Genomic DNA, 14,829 nt, shown 5'->3' on the forward strand with positions numbered 1-14,829 from the left:
ACATACTTACATTTGGCATCCTGGCAGTTGGGTTTCCGGCACCAACACCTAATTGTTGCCAGGATTCCGACGCTAGTCTTCCGGCGGTATTTGGGATGCTGGCATCGGTATAGTGAACGCCTGCATCCCTAAGGAAGGGCTGTGTAACAGCATTAGCATAAAATCAGTTGCCTCGGACTTAGGCCCTATGAGAAGGGAGTGTCCCGCCACCTCCACAGACTCCGCCTCCGTTAGGGCTGCTTTCAGAAATTTCCTGGGCTGGTTTTCCATCCCAATCCGTCCCTGATGTCCGGCACCACACAGCTCAAAGCCCTCTGCCAGCCAGTCACACACTGCCGACCGGCGCTGAGGAAGGAGCTGAGACTGAGTGAAATGGCTCCACCTCCTGGATGTTACAGAAATCCCAGCGGCCACAGCGGTGACGGAAATCCCGTGAGAGGCTGACAGTGACTTCAGCAGCGGCTGTGTAGTGGGTAAATCGGAGACACAACTGAACCATGATCTGATTTCAGTACCAGCGGCATGTGTGATTCAGGGGGAGAGTGTGGGGGCCCCTAATGTTTGGGACCCCCCGGGATAACCACCTACAGTACTACTAACCACTAATGTGATTAGTAGGAGAGCTTCCAGTGCCAAAAGACAATGCCACTGCCATGTAGTTTCAAGTTAAGACAAATTTGGCTGCTGAAAAGTGATAGACATAACGTTCTGAGGGGACTGCTGTGGTGCTCTCTACATAATTCCAGGGGATATCGCCAATTTTGTGCATGCGAGGGTCACCGAAAGAATGGCGCCGTGCCACATTCCTCGTGACTTTTCTAGTGTGCATGCGAAAATCACCAGGAAAATGGCTGCCACAGTGTTTTCCAGCCATCACGGTACTCCAGATAGGAAAATATAATTATGGGTGCATGGTTTGTGGTGTTGGCCCCCATGTGTGTGGTGCACCCTTTACAGACCCAGCACCCATTATATATACGCCAATGGGTGTGGACGTTTTGTGGGCAAAATTTTTTGTCCCTGAATCTAGGTAACCCAGCTGGGGTAGTTAGGCCTTAAGTCCTGCTTAATGCCTGCCCTGTATGCCATGAACTCAGCACCTCAGCTACATGCCCAGAAACTTGAACGGAAATCACTTTAACCACGTAAGCAGGGGCCCAGAGTTGAAGGGGGCCCATCTTCTGTATTTTAAGTTACATGTGTAATATGCATTTATTACCATTGGTTGCTATATAAGAGCCCTTATCAACTTTTGCTATGGGGCCTACAAATATCTAGTTACGCCCTTGACATCTGCTGATAGGGACACATATCAAACTTTCGCATAACAACACGCCCTGCATTCCAGCGTATATTTTTGTCTTGTGTAGTCATAGAAAGCTGCGCGGGAGAGTTTGTAACTGCTTCCAATAGTTGTCTTTCCGATGGGTGTAACGTAAACCGGTCTGCAAACCACAGGGCGGACTATTGACACTCAGAAACCTATTTACCTGGAGTCTCCAGGTTGGTCGTGTACACACTGTCACTGGGGAATTGACAGATTTCTGAGAGTGAAAAATAGCTTCAATCTCTGTGGATGATGTGTTATAATACCTTATACCAGGGCTGTCCATAAGAAGATTGTTCTGTGGGGAATTGCCAGCATATGCCAACGTGAACCCCAGATGAAATGCACATGATACATGTGAAATTAGTTGCATTACTATTGCATAACATGTTGGCAAATACGCTCGGCCTGTGTCTATGCAGTTATCACCTGATACGAAGACGTCATGTGACGCTGTCATGTGATGTCAGCTGCCGCCCTCACGCAGGCATGGACGCGCTGGGCGTTTCCCAGCCCCCTGCCCGCCCATTACCTCACTCAACAATGCCAATGCCTCAGGGAGTTTGATACTCACTGAAGGCAATCGCACAGTGGGTCTGCACAGGACCATCGGAAAAGGGGCCCCCCTCCAGGACCCCCCGGCAATGGCCGCTGCACATGTGTGGTCAGTAGGACTGCGCAGGAGTCCCGCTGTCACTCATTGCAGGGATGGGTTGCCTGTCACTGAGGGAATTCAGTGTTACATCCCAGTGGATTCCTGGGGCTAACACTCAGATCGCATTGTGGATGCGATTATTGATTCAGGGGCCCCTCTGTGACATCACTAGTGCCTAGTGCATTACTTCTCAGTATTGGCCATCTATTTCCTACCTTCCAGGACAGAGTAAGTGACACAGGTGACAGTGTTTACACATCTACGCTGTAACGCAGTGGATGACAAGGCCCTTAAAGTAAACACTATAGATTCCTGAGGCATTAACAAGCTGACATGAAATCTTATCTCTGAGTTCTAGGTTCCATGTTCAACTCTGTGCAGCATGAGTTCTTTGAGAGCTGAGTCAGACTAGGTGAGTCAGGAGTAGATAATGTTTTCTCCCGATGTCACGTTTAAAATGGAGTAAGGGGTAAGCGGTAAAAAGTCAGAGGGCGTTCAGGGCAAGGGAGCGTGTGATAGGATCATATGTACGGCTGTCTATCCCTTCATGGTGTAAATCAGGAGATACAATAGCAGTTACACAGATTATCTGCACCTGAACTGGGGATTCCAGTTTCGCTTTCCAGGAAATTACAGGAATTTATATAATCACCGCTGCCGGTTGTGTACCTGTTACTTAATGGAGAAGCGATGGCTGCCGACACAGATACTCAGCCAAGGCCATCCTCATCAGTAGCCTTGGGTGGGGTATATTAGGTTGACAATGTCTATGTCGACATCAAAAAAGGTCAACACGTAAAAAATTGCTCCGAGCAATAGGTGGACACGGAAAATGTTGATACATGTGAACTTCCAAATATACCTAATTCAGTATAGATCACTAATCAGCGAATTTACGATCAAGCGATGATCAAATGACTGCGCATCATTAACGACCCCTTCTCTCTGTGGCTACAGCATGGCCCCCGCTCCCTCCACCGTCACACCCTTTCCTGTGTGTATGCACCAGGAATACCAATTAACCAAAGGCGTCAGGGGCGGTCGCCCCGGGGACCCCACACCGGCACTGCTGCGACATTGGCGGGTGGTTGGCAGGCAGCAGGGGCGGCATCGCTGGGCAGGTGGCTGGGCAGTCAGCGGCGGGGTCCCTGCGGCAGATGGAAACTAGTAGCGGTATTTGCGTCACCTCTGTCCCAGACTGGGGGGGGGGGCACAATCTTGTTGTCCAGGGCCCCCACAGACCTTAAACCGGCCCTAGGGATTACCTAATGTGTATCAGGCTTTAGATAATAGCTTTTGGTATGGGGACAATAATATCCAGATTAGTCCCTCCTGCAGCTGCTGTGTCTACCTGCCAATAATGATAACTCCCGCAACACGTATGGAACTTTCCATCTCCTCAATGACACCTGGTGCAAAGTAGCAGTTAAGCATCGCTTGGTGCATTCCAACATGTAGGAGCTGGCAGTCTGGTCCATGCAGAAAATCAGGTTAGAGAGACGACATACTCAGTAATACTCACTGACACCCAGAGGGGACTCATTGCTGTTACTGTCTATTGCATCTATGAGAAAACTGTACTGATGCAGGCAGGCGTGGGCATATTGCTTTCCCTGATACAGCAGAGGGAACTGGAACCATAGGAGATATGCCCCATTTATACCCATACGTCACAGCCAGATAGGAACATCTCTGGAGATTTCAGTTGTGTTCCATTATTCTCAGATCCGGGAAATGCTTCGAATTTGCCATTGGTCCGACAAAACGTGGGCGTATCCTACAAAATGTACTAAGTATGCCCTTTAACCCTCTCAGGTCCAACGTCTAGCCAGGCTCAACAGCCCTAGCGCTAGTAGCAGATCCAATGGTGAGACACTTTAAAATAGCATTCATTGTAGGCCATTATTGAATAATTAAAAAAAAAAATCTGCCCCCGTGCAATCCTGCGAATCGCTTACCATCCAGTTCTTCCCCAGCGTGCGCAGTCTGTGCGTAGCTGAGGATTTACTCAGCGGCTGCGATAGAAACAGGCTGTTAGGGGCCGGAGCGCACTTCACACGCCTTCCCCTAAAACGCCTGGGCACGCCTGTGTTTTCATGGCACCCCCAGAAAACGGTATGCTACCACCCACCAATGCCAGCTTCCTGTCAATCACCTTGCAAAAGGCCATAGATTTAAAAAAAGTGTCAGGCTTTTTACGCAGGACAGCCTGGCACATGCATACGACGGGATGTACTCATGCGCAGTCTATCAATAATCTCCTGGCATGGGTCCAACTGCGAAGCCACACCCCCCTCATTGAGGCCACACAGCCTTGCGAGTCCACCAAACCCCGTCCTGTGAATGCCGGGCCATCCGCCCTCCCTTGCAGCGTGTGTTCCCACACAGGGCCTGCAAATGGATCATTCACAGCCTGTGGGTGAACACCCACATCATTCGATGGTCGCTGACCATCGAATGATGTGGAACGTGCACGCATATCGCGCACCCTCGGGAGGAAGTGGGCGGGCAGCTGACATCCAGTGATGTCAGCTGCCCGCCCCCGGCACTGACGTCACAGCACAGAACGCCCATGAACCGCTGGGCGTTCCCATGGGCACGAGTCGACTATCCGCCGCTGCCCCTTTGCTGCAGCCTTGGGTACGTGCACCTGGCAGAAATCTCTTCGCCATGGCTGCACGCACCCTACTTCTGCACATGTGCAGACACACACCATTGGACCCCTTGCGAATGAAGGGGTCCGAACGAACGGACCTGAATAAGGTCCAATGGGTGTTGGGCTCAGGAGAGATGCATAGAGGGGAGGGGTATATACAGTTATATATACCTGCACCAGACATTATACACAGCCAGCTGCAGTCTCCCCAGCCAGTCACACTCACTGAATGATGCAGCAGCAGCAGCAGCAGCAGCACAGTAATACAATGTATTAGCCAGCCAGCCAGTGACAGCACATCCGCTGGATGAGGCCACGCCCCGCATACACCTGTCAGGAGAGGGCGGGGCCGGCTGAGGTGGGGCCGGGAGGGCCGGCTGCTGAGGTAGGGACCCTGCAGAAGAAGCCTCCTGCGGGCTCTGTGACCCGGCAACTTAGAAGCAGCGACAGCATGAGCGTCATTGAGCATAAGAGTGCGGGCAAACAGGTGACCAGCGCCCTGCAGAGTGTGAGTATAAGTGCCCGTGGGGCTCACCTCCCCTCACTGGGGGCCCCCGGCGGCAGGAGGGACCCTGCACCTGCTAGTAGGGGGACAGATAGGGAATGTGTGACACTGTAGATGTCACATTATATACTAGTACAGCAGTGTGTGTGTTTGTGTGTGACAGTGACACCCTACTGTAGCTGGTGTGTGTGTGTGTGTGTGTGTGTGTGTGTGTGTGTGTGTGTGTGTGTGTGTGTGTGTGTGTGTGTGTGTGTGTGTGTGTGTGTGTGTGTGTAATATATTTATTACACACAAACACTATCCAGTAGAGATATTACACACACACACTCACCAGTAGAGATATTATTAATAATATATGACTTTATTATTATTCATATTGTTTGAAGGCTACAGTATGCCAGTAGCAAGCAGTGTACTCTGTATAAATATTTTAGATTGTAAGCTCTTGTGACTTTCGCCCTCTTTCCACCAGTCAGACAACCGGTATAATACATCAGCTCCATAGGCAGGAAGCTGTACCAAGGACAATTCATCCTAGGCATGCTGGAAGCTGTAGTACCCCAGCCATTTAGTACTGTATGATGGCTGTTACATTCATCTCCTAACTGCTGTGATTGGGTGGTAAAATGAGGGTAGAGACCTGTAACAATGTGATGGCAGAGATTTGGGTTTGTAGGACGTCGGTATTGTGGCCTAAGCATTGAATGAATTACTGAGAGCATCCTCATACTCTGAATGTACAACATCTGCACGCTTACTTCACCTCCACAGGTGCATGGGACTTGTAGTTTTACAACAGCTGGAGCATCACATGTGGCATACTTTGACCTAAACCAGGGATGGGGAACCTTCGGCTCTACAGCTGTTGTTGAACTACACATCCCAGCATGCCCTGCAACAGTCGTAGTATGGCCAAATAGCAAAACTGTAGCAGGGCATGCTGGGAGGTGCAGTTCAACAGCTGGAGGGTCAAAGGTTCCCCATCCCTAAACTGAACCCTCAAACTGTTATTTGGTGATTAAGGGGTTTATTTGCGACACTGAGATAAACTCAAATTATTTCTGCATCTCACAATTTACCAAGAGGGTAAACTGCGCTGATTTCTCCCCCATAACCTTCCACCGTGTGCGCCTGCAGTTGGTGAGTGTAAGAATACTCGGTACTTGTGTAGTTTCATGGCGCCGTGCGTCTGAGTCCCCTTGCGGGGTTCGCTTCGCTCGCCCACGCTGCGGGCTCGGTGGCTCGCTACGCTATCTAAAATCAACTCCATGCCAACATGGATAGTGGGGGTATGAACTATCCACGTTGGCATGGAATTAAGTTACTTTATTTTAGATAGTTTGGCGAGCGTAGAACCCGGAAGTAGCACGACGCCATGAAACTACACAAGAACCGAATACTTACAGCAGAGCAGAGTTTTTTGCAGCAGTACTAAATTGTGTGTGACTGCGATATACAGTCATACATAGGGGCCCATTTATCAATAACCACATTTGCAGTGTGATATTTCAAACTAATATCGCATTACAGTACTGTAAGTGATAATGGCGCTGGTGTGTATCCAGATTGACCCACTGCGATGTGTTCGGAGTGAAGTGACCGTCCGCACCGATATGTCCTGTATAGAGATTTAATGGAATATGCTGCAAATATATAATGAGAAACAGGTGCCAAAAGAACGGATTTGCAACAGCGTACCAATTGCTGTGGTAAGGTGCACACCCTTTTCCTTCCAGCAAAAATCTTTAAATATAGGGTCTCGTAGCTATACTTATAATGGGACGCACCTTACACACTATGGCCCTGATTAACTTGGTCGGGCCGAATTTCCGAATAATGAGTTTCCTTGGATTCTGTCACCAATTTAAAGCACTGGAGCCTTCTTAAAAGTACGGACCTACTTTCTGTCGCCACTTATCGCAGCTAGAGAAACTCTTCTACGGGATAATTTACCCCCTCCCCCAAAAATGTTTGCTGAGCGTAGCTGGCTGGTAGCAGTAATAGGACTGTTAAGCCCCCGACAGCGCCCCCCCCCCCCCCCCCCACCACTATATCTAAAGAGGTCATGGGTTCAATTCCCACTTTGACCCAATCTCCGCAGAGTTTGTATATTCTCCCTGTGCTTGCGTGGGTTTCCTCCGGGTACTCCAGTTTAGGGATGGCTATTGACACATCCCCCATCGATGGTTTCCATTGATGGCTTTTTAAGCAGGAACCATCGATGGCGATAAAGTATTCTATCATCTACTCGCGATAGTTTCTGTTATCGAATAGCCGCGCATGCACAGAAGAACCTTTGAGTGATCTAGTTAGCTTCTTCTGCACATGTGCGCACTTCCTGACTGCTGCTTTGATGCTTGACAGGCAGCCTGCTCCCCGGCACTAGCAGCAAACCCGCGGGTAGCAACATCAACAAAAACATTAATCCGTGGCATACTGGTACCCACAGCCAGTACCGTCATCATAGTGAGAGATGCCACGACGGAGATGTAATCCTGCCTGCTGCCCGCCACCCTCAGTTTAGTAGTAGTGCCCCGGACTTCGCAAATTCGCAGAGCAGGGATTAGATCTGAATTGGGCCCTTATCCCCTGTGAGTAATCCATTTGGCAGATTGTGTGGAATGAATAACTCCGTGTACAGAGGTGTGACTGAGGAACGGCTTACACGACTGTGTTGGGGCCCAGTTTCTGTGTAACATGTCCCTGCACTGTTTGCTGAATGCTTTTCCCGTGAGTATACCACAATGGTACATTTAATGAGGCGCTCAGTCATTCATTGCCTCTCGTGGAAATGGAAAATACGTTTTCCTTGTATTAGTAATGTTTGCAAAAATGCTTATTTGTTAAATAGTCTAAAGGACTTGGAAGGGACGGGGTAATACTAGACCGGAGATACCTGCGTCCCCTCCATACAAGGTTACGCATGACTTCTACAGAATGCGAAAAATAGTCTGTAAATACATAAAAAGCAACATTCTATTGGCAGGAAACATTCCGTACAGTGTTAATTACACCCATTCCTGCATGCCACCTGTGGCTCTCCAGAGGAACTACAAGTGCCAGCAGACCATGCCAGACAGATTATTTTAAGCATCGTAGGGAAATTTTTGATTTATGTATAGGATCATTTTATTTTTCCAATGTGTCTCCTATTCACAAGAGCTCACAATCTAAAAAAAAATAGCTTACAGACTAAAAATCATTCTATGAATGACACAAATCTAGTTGCTATGGTCTACACCGCAGACATGTCTAAACTGTGGCCCTCCAGCAGTTGTGAAACTACACAGACCAGCATGCCTTGCCATAGTTTTAGCATTCCCTAATAGCAAAACTGTGGCAAGGCATGATGGGATTGTAGTTTCACAACAGCTGGAGGGCCATAGTTTGGACATGCCTGTGGACAGTGCAAGTGTGATGAATGGAGCCTGTCCGGCTTTCCGTTTCGGATCTTTCCCAAAGCTATGCCCTATGCCGGTGATAGTCTTGGTCATAGAGCAATTTTGTTTTATATGAAGGGGCAAGGAAAATAAACAAGGTGATATAAAACCTTTACTGAAACTGGCAAACTTAAACCTAAAACAATTAATTTGGTAAATGCTGTGATTGGGTGTGTAATATAAATGACTATTTGGATGAGAATCCTGGGGTTAACGTCTGATTTTCTCCATCTTCCTTGCAGCTATCCCCCATCGTGCAGCTAAATATCGGCGGCGATGTCTATACCACAACGCTGGCAACGCTCAAGAAGTACCAGGGGTCCAAACTGTTTGATATGTTCAACGGGCAGCCGAAGCTCCGCACGGATTCTGCCGGGAGGTACTTCATTGACAGAGAGGGGAAGCATTTTGCGCCCATCCTGGAGTACCTGCGCAGTGGCCAAGTGCCCACTCAGTGCATCCAGGAGGTCTACAAGGAGGCCCTGTTCTACGAGATCCAGCCCCTGGTGAAGAAGTTGGAGGAGACACCTCAGATCTTCGGAGAACAGGTTGGGAGGAAGCAGTTCCTGGCGCGAGTGCCCAACTACAGCGAGAACATCGAGGTGATGATCCGTATTGCCAGGGCGGAGGTGGTGGCGTCGCGCTACTCCAACGTCATTGTGTGCGTTGTGAGGACTGAGGAGGACGCGTCCAAGTGTCACGACGCCCTGAACACACTCGACATGGACAAGGAGTCCGTGGTCAAGTTTGGGCCTTGGAAGGCGTCGCCGGGAATCTCTGACCTCCTGGACTGTATTAGGGTGGACATAGAGGACAAAGGCTACAAGGTGTCCTTCATGAATCATGTGGCCGACAAAGGATTTAGATTTAAGTCCTATGACTTTTTTTACAAGTTTTTATTCACGTGGTGGTAAATATGAAGGGAACGGAGAAGGTTTCCTGAGGAGGGGAAGCCAGATATAGATCATACCACTTTCTGCAGAACGTGGCGCCACCCTACGAAGAACATCAGCAGCTCAGAGGCTAACCTATATTTTATTTATAATAACTCAAAAAGATTCTTTGTGTACACCTAAATTCTCATCAACCAATCACCTGTTGGCTACTACCTTGGTGTTCGAAGGTAAAAATCTAGTTGGTTGCTATGAGGCATTTGAATATGGCCGCAACCATTTTTCCCTCCAAAATCTGCGGGTATTTTTTTTTTTAAGGGAGGGTTTAAAATGGATGGATTATTCCATTCCATTAATGATAGCTATTTTTTTTTCCAATTTAAATAAACAAATTTGGGGCTCTTAAAAAAAAAAAAAAAAGTGATTTTAGAGTAATTTGGGGCCACTTAATAAATAATAAAAAAAAAAAACGTTCCTAGGTTTCTGAACCTAGGGCTTGATTCAGCAGGAGCTGTCATTTTGATAAATGCAGCAGGGGGCGGCCCAACACAGTACAAGGCCGCCCCACACACCGGGTCCCTCCCCCCCCGCGATGCGAACACAATATTTTGCGGGCACATAGCTGTACAGCGAAGCGCTCGCACACTACTGGATGCGCAGCCTAGCATTAATAGAACTTCCACCTAAGTAAATGTACTGCTATGAGGCTGATGTATTAAGCCTGGTAAAGTGGAAAGTTACAATGCACCAGCCAATCAGCTGTGTTTGAAAAATGAGAGTTGATTGGCTGGTTTATTATCCGCTTTACCAGACATAATACTACATCTGCTCCAGGGTTCTGTATACAGTCACTTCTATATATATCTACCTCACAAACTCTATATTACAACTTGTGTGCGTCAATGTATGTCTTCTCTCGCTCCTTCTTTCCCTTTTATTTCACATAAGATTATAGTGTCCCTTTTACACACAAAATAAATGTATTTTTTTGTTGTTGCAAATTAATATTTTATTTTAATAAAGATTTTTTTTTTCTTTTTCAAACATGTTGTCTCTGCCATTTTGTAGATGCAGCAATCCCTTGTCTGGGTTTGGGATGCGCAATGTGTGGTTCCTTTAGGTTTATGGGGGCCATTTACTATTGAATATTTGCAGAAACACAAATTTCCCGAAGCAAATTATAAGTTAACCCCCCCTCCCCACATGTATCATGGAGGGACCGCATCCGGAATGTCCAATTCCTCCTGCCCCACCAGCAGTCACATCCCCCATAGGTGTCATACACAGACAAAAATAAACCTTCGTATTTGAGTAGTGTAAAGCTAATGTACTACATACCTTTTGATATTCTAGGAATCATGTCCAAACTGTGGCCCTCCAGCTGTTGTGAGACTACACATCCCAGCATGCCTTGCAATAGTATCAGCATTCACTAATAGCAAAACTGTGGCAAGGCATGATGGGACTTGTAGTTTCACAACAGCTGGAGGGCCATAGTTTGGACATGCCCCCATTTACCAAGGGTCTGCTTCCAATCATATTTATGATTAAAGTCTAAAATAGCACTGCGTTTACTAGCAGAATACAGCCAATAAAAGCACTGCACTGTTACATTTTGGCCATTAATGTGGGACATTGCTGTTGATGTTGACTGTTAATGAAGACGGTATACTAGGAAGCAGGGATGCCAATCCCAGGATGGGTGGGATCCCTGGATTTGGGGCACTTTTAGCTGGGATGTGAGCCTTCAAACCTGGGATTTTTTTACGGCAGCACTCAGCTCAGGAGGTTCCCAGAAAACATGCTGTGTGAGTGTGCAGCGTGATGTTAGAGGTCATGCTGCACTGCCACGCACCTCCCCCCTGCATCCACCGCACACTCTCTTTGTTGTGTGTCCCTCATCTTTCCACCCGCTCCACTGTCAGAAGGCTAATCCTGGGATTGAGTTTTTTAAATCTCGAATTCCAGGATCGAAAAAATGGCCTCGGATCGGTCACCTCACAGGAATCAATGCGCAAATTATGGAATAAAACAGATGTGAGAAGTAAATGGAGGGACTGATTCAGGTTGGTGCAGAACTAGGATGGTTGGGAAACTGTGCTGACTTCTGTAGTTCTTAGCTGCAGCATGATGGTGGAAACGTGCTACAGCTTCTGTCGGGGTCTCATTCTGAGATTACTAAAAACCCAGGCACGCAGGCCTGGATGCCTTCATTGTAAATTTCTCATTATTGGCAATTCTTTCACCTGACAATGTCTGCTATATCCTCTAGCGCACAGGTCTTCAACCTGTGGCCCTTCAGATGTTGTGGAACTACATATCCCAGCATGCCCTGAGGGTTTTTGGCATGCTCTTATAGGAAAAAATGTGGCAATGCATGTTGGAACATGTAGTTTCACAACATCTGGAGGGCCATAGGTTGAAGACCCATGCTCTAGCAGATGAATTGTGACAGCAAATTTGTTGTCTACATATTTAACTTGTCCCTGTAGTTTACCTTCTACTAGCGAAAAATGACTGGAGCTGTTTGGTATTCTCTTCCCATTATCAGTTATCCCGCTGATAAATACTCCCTCAGATCACTTTGACAATAAAGTTGATGCAGTGGGCGTGGCCTCTAGACACCTGAAGCACAGCCCTTTTCAAGCATGGCTGGGGAGACTGAGGTGGATGAGCAATGGGGTCTACACACGGTGCAATTTGAGGGTATTTTCTAAGCAATCTAACTACATTGCTCCATGTGTAGGGGCTATAGCGAATAATATCCAGCATGCTGTGTATATATAGCTATAATCACCAGTCAGGGCCAGTGTTCTCACCGGAGAACACTGACTGACAGATACGGCCCCTGCAGCCGGTCTGTCCGGCCCGCCCACCCTCCCGGCGGCTGCGGAGGGAGTCAAGTACCGGGGAAATCTCGTGAGAGCTACTGACCTCTCGCGAGATTTCCCCTATACTTTACTCGGTACTTATGTATTATCTGGGCTCCCATGTTAAATGCACCCCATTTTTTCATACCCCTACTATCCAACTACGCAGAGTTGATTTTATATAGTGCGGCGAGCCACCGTGCTTGAAGTGTGGTGAGCGCAGCGAGCCCCGCGGTCTCATAAGAAAAACGGAAGCCCAGATATTACATAAGTACCCTTTACTCCCTGCACAGCCGTCGCACCACACAGACCAGCAACTCTCAAACTGCGGCAGCCGCCGGAGCGTGGGACGGCTGCCACAGGTGAATTTGTAAGTGTTTTTTTTTTTTTATATATATATATGGCCCGCGAGGCATTTTTCACCAATGCGAACGGCCCTTGACCCCAAAAAGGTTCCCCACCCCTGCTGTATGCTCAGCAAATCTCCCCGTGTGTAGGCCCCATCACAGTGTGGTATAAAGCATTCAATGCACCTGTGGAAAGAGATCTTGGTCTGGATACCTTTCTGCCTCAGTAAACTGGAACCAGAACACCTGGCACTTTACACTGAGCTCCGATGCCTGATGACAGCTACATAGGAAACAATATAAAGAAAAATGATAGAAGTAGTGTCAAATATATGAATCATGCTTCAGCCCACAGGTAATATATAGTTGTTGGGGTTTTTTTGCAGACTATAAGCTAATAGTATAACAGCCAAACAGAAGAGCTGGCACTCTGCATGAATGACGTGTGATAAAAAAAGCCTATAACAAGACAAGCCACGTCCCTGTATGGCTTCCACCTGTGTGTGCTGCCATACTGATCATATGCTGCATAAAACCATCTCAGGTATGAGAACATTACACTGGGCCCAACGCCTCCTCAATGACCCTAGGCCAGAAACCCTGAGATGCTGAATTCCAATTGGTTCATTGCATTCCATGCAGTGACCCAAGGATCGGCCTGCAAGTCACTAATAAAATGTACAGGGTGTTTCACTGCAATATGCGCTGGGCTATGGGGCCGAATCAGACTTAGGGCCGCATCAGACTTAGGGCCGCATTTATCAAGCAATATTTGCGGCTAAATCTCCGAAAAACACCCATTTTCGGGGGTAGCCGCTAATATTAAGTATCCCCCGAATGTATCAGGAGGGACCGCAGCAGGAATCTAGTGTTCCTTTTAGGAACTGGGCAGGGCAGGGCGGTGATGCACGGGGGCAACATAAGGGGGGCGGACCCAGCCGCCGCCGTCACAAAAAAGGGGCGGGTCTGGCCGCTACCATCACGAAAGGGGGCCGGCCTGGCCTCACCAAAGTCACTGCCATGGAAGCACCGGGCATCTAAGGCGGTGCTAGGCTTCTCCGTGCACACCGGCGGGGACAGGCAGCAGGCTTTTTTAGCCAGGCGATGCTAGAGGTTTAGGGCACATTTTGCCCTTTAAAAATTGGGCAGGGCGCAGTGCCCTGCTAAAACAGCCTAGCGTGAACACTAGGAATCTCCGATCGCTGCTGTGATGCCTCCCGCACCGCCACCTCCCCCATAGGTTTCTGGGGGGGGGAAGTGAAGCAGCCTGTTGCATCAACACCGGGCAGCAGCGCAGCACACCCCATGGCTACCGCCATTCTGAGATGGGGTTAGCCCATTGTAGCCTATGGGCTACACACCACATTGCAGTGATGGGCTCCTTTCAAATCGCTGTTACTACAAGCAAGGGATGATACAGCCTGCCATCAGGATTGCATTTTACAATGCGATCCTGGGTGGTAATATTCCGCCCGCATCACATTGTAAACGCAACCATTGATAAAAGGGCCCCTTAGCAGCTCTAGCGATTATTATAGAACCGTGGATGCATCCTGTCTGCAGTGCGCATGTATGAGACCTCCGTGTACAATCACAGCCAGTGACGACCTGTGATTGCAGGCCATACGCTAGCTGATTGACAGCCAATGGACGTTTGTGGGTGGCGCGCCTGTGTTTTCTGGGAGTGTCTGAAGACGGCTCGCAGTCGTTAGGAGGAAGGGACACTGATGCCATCACCAGTCCTGATCTCCCCACATCCATCACAGCACCTAACAAGCATCAGCGTACACGGCCCACAGGGGAGGGGGATATTAATTTGATGATCTAATTAATTTATCCCTCTTTGCACAATTGCGATCGCCTTCGCAAATGCGCACAGGGGCGGAGGCTGCCTGATGGGATCAGGTCTGAATTAGCCCATATGAGCCTGAGGACTTCTTCAGTTGCAAAAGGCCTCAATAGTTACACAGCAATGGTCAGACACTTTTGCTTTAAAGAACAAACACACTAATGCCCGCACATTATATAACAGCCTATACTCCAGAAGTCTGCTACAAACTCCTGCAGCAGATTACCACGGTTTGTACACACCCACTTCCTGATTCCATTCCGCGTTCCTGTTACAAATACCAACAG

At 48.3% G+C, this 14,829-nt stretch overlaps 1 protein-coding gene across 1 annotated transcript; it reads left to right on the forward strand.

The window, feature by feature from the left end:
* Positions 1 to 4,654: 4,654 nt before the first annotated feature.
* KCTD14 (potassium channel tetramerization domain containing 14) lies at positions 4,655 to 10,481 on the forward strand. The gene is made up of 2 exons (XM_083170212.1): positions 4,655 to 5,146; positions 8,826 to 10,481. The coding sequence occupies exons 1-2, from the start codon at positions 4,946 to 4,948 to the stop codon at positions 9,495 to 9,497; spliced, it is 873 nt and encodes a 290-aa protein (XP_083026338.1). The 5' UTR covers positions 4,655 to 4,945; the 3' UTR covers positions 9,498 to 10,481.
* Positions 10,482 to 14,829: the final 4,348 nt, after the last annotated feature.

Source organism: Crinia signifera, chromosome 2 (genome assembly GCF_055691185.1).
Source record: "Crinia signifera chromosome 2, ASM5569118v1, whole genome shotgun sequence".
NCBI classification, from domain to species: Eukaryota; Metazoa; Chordata; class Amphibia; order Anura; family Myobatrachidae; genus Crinia; species Crinia signifera.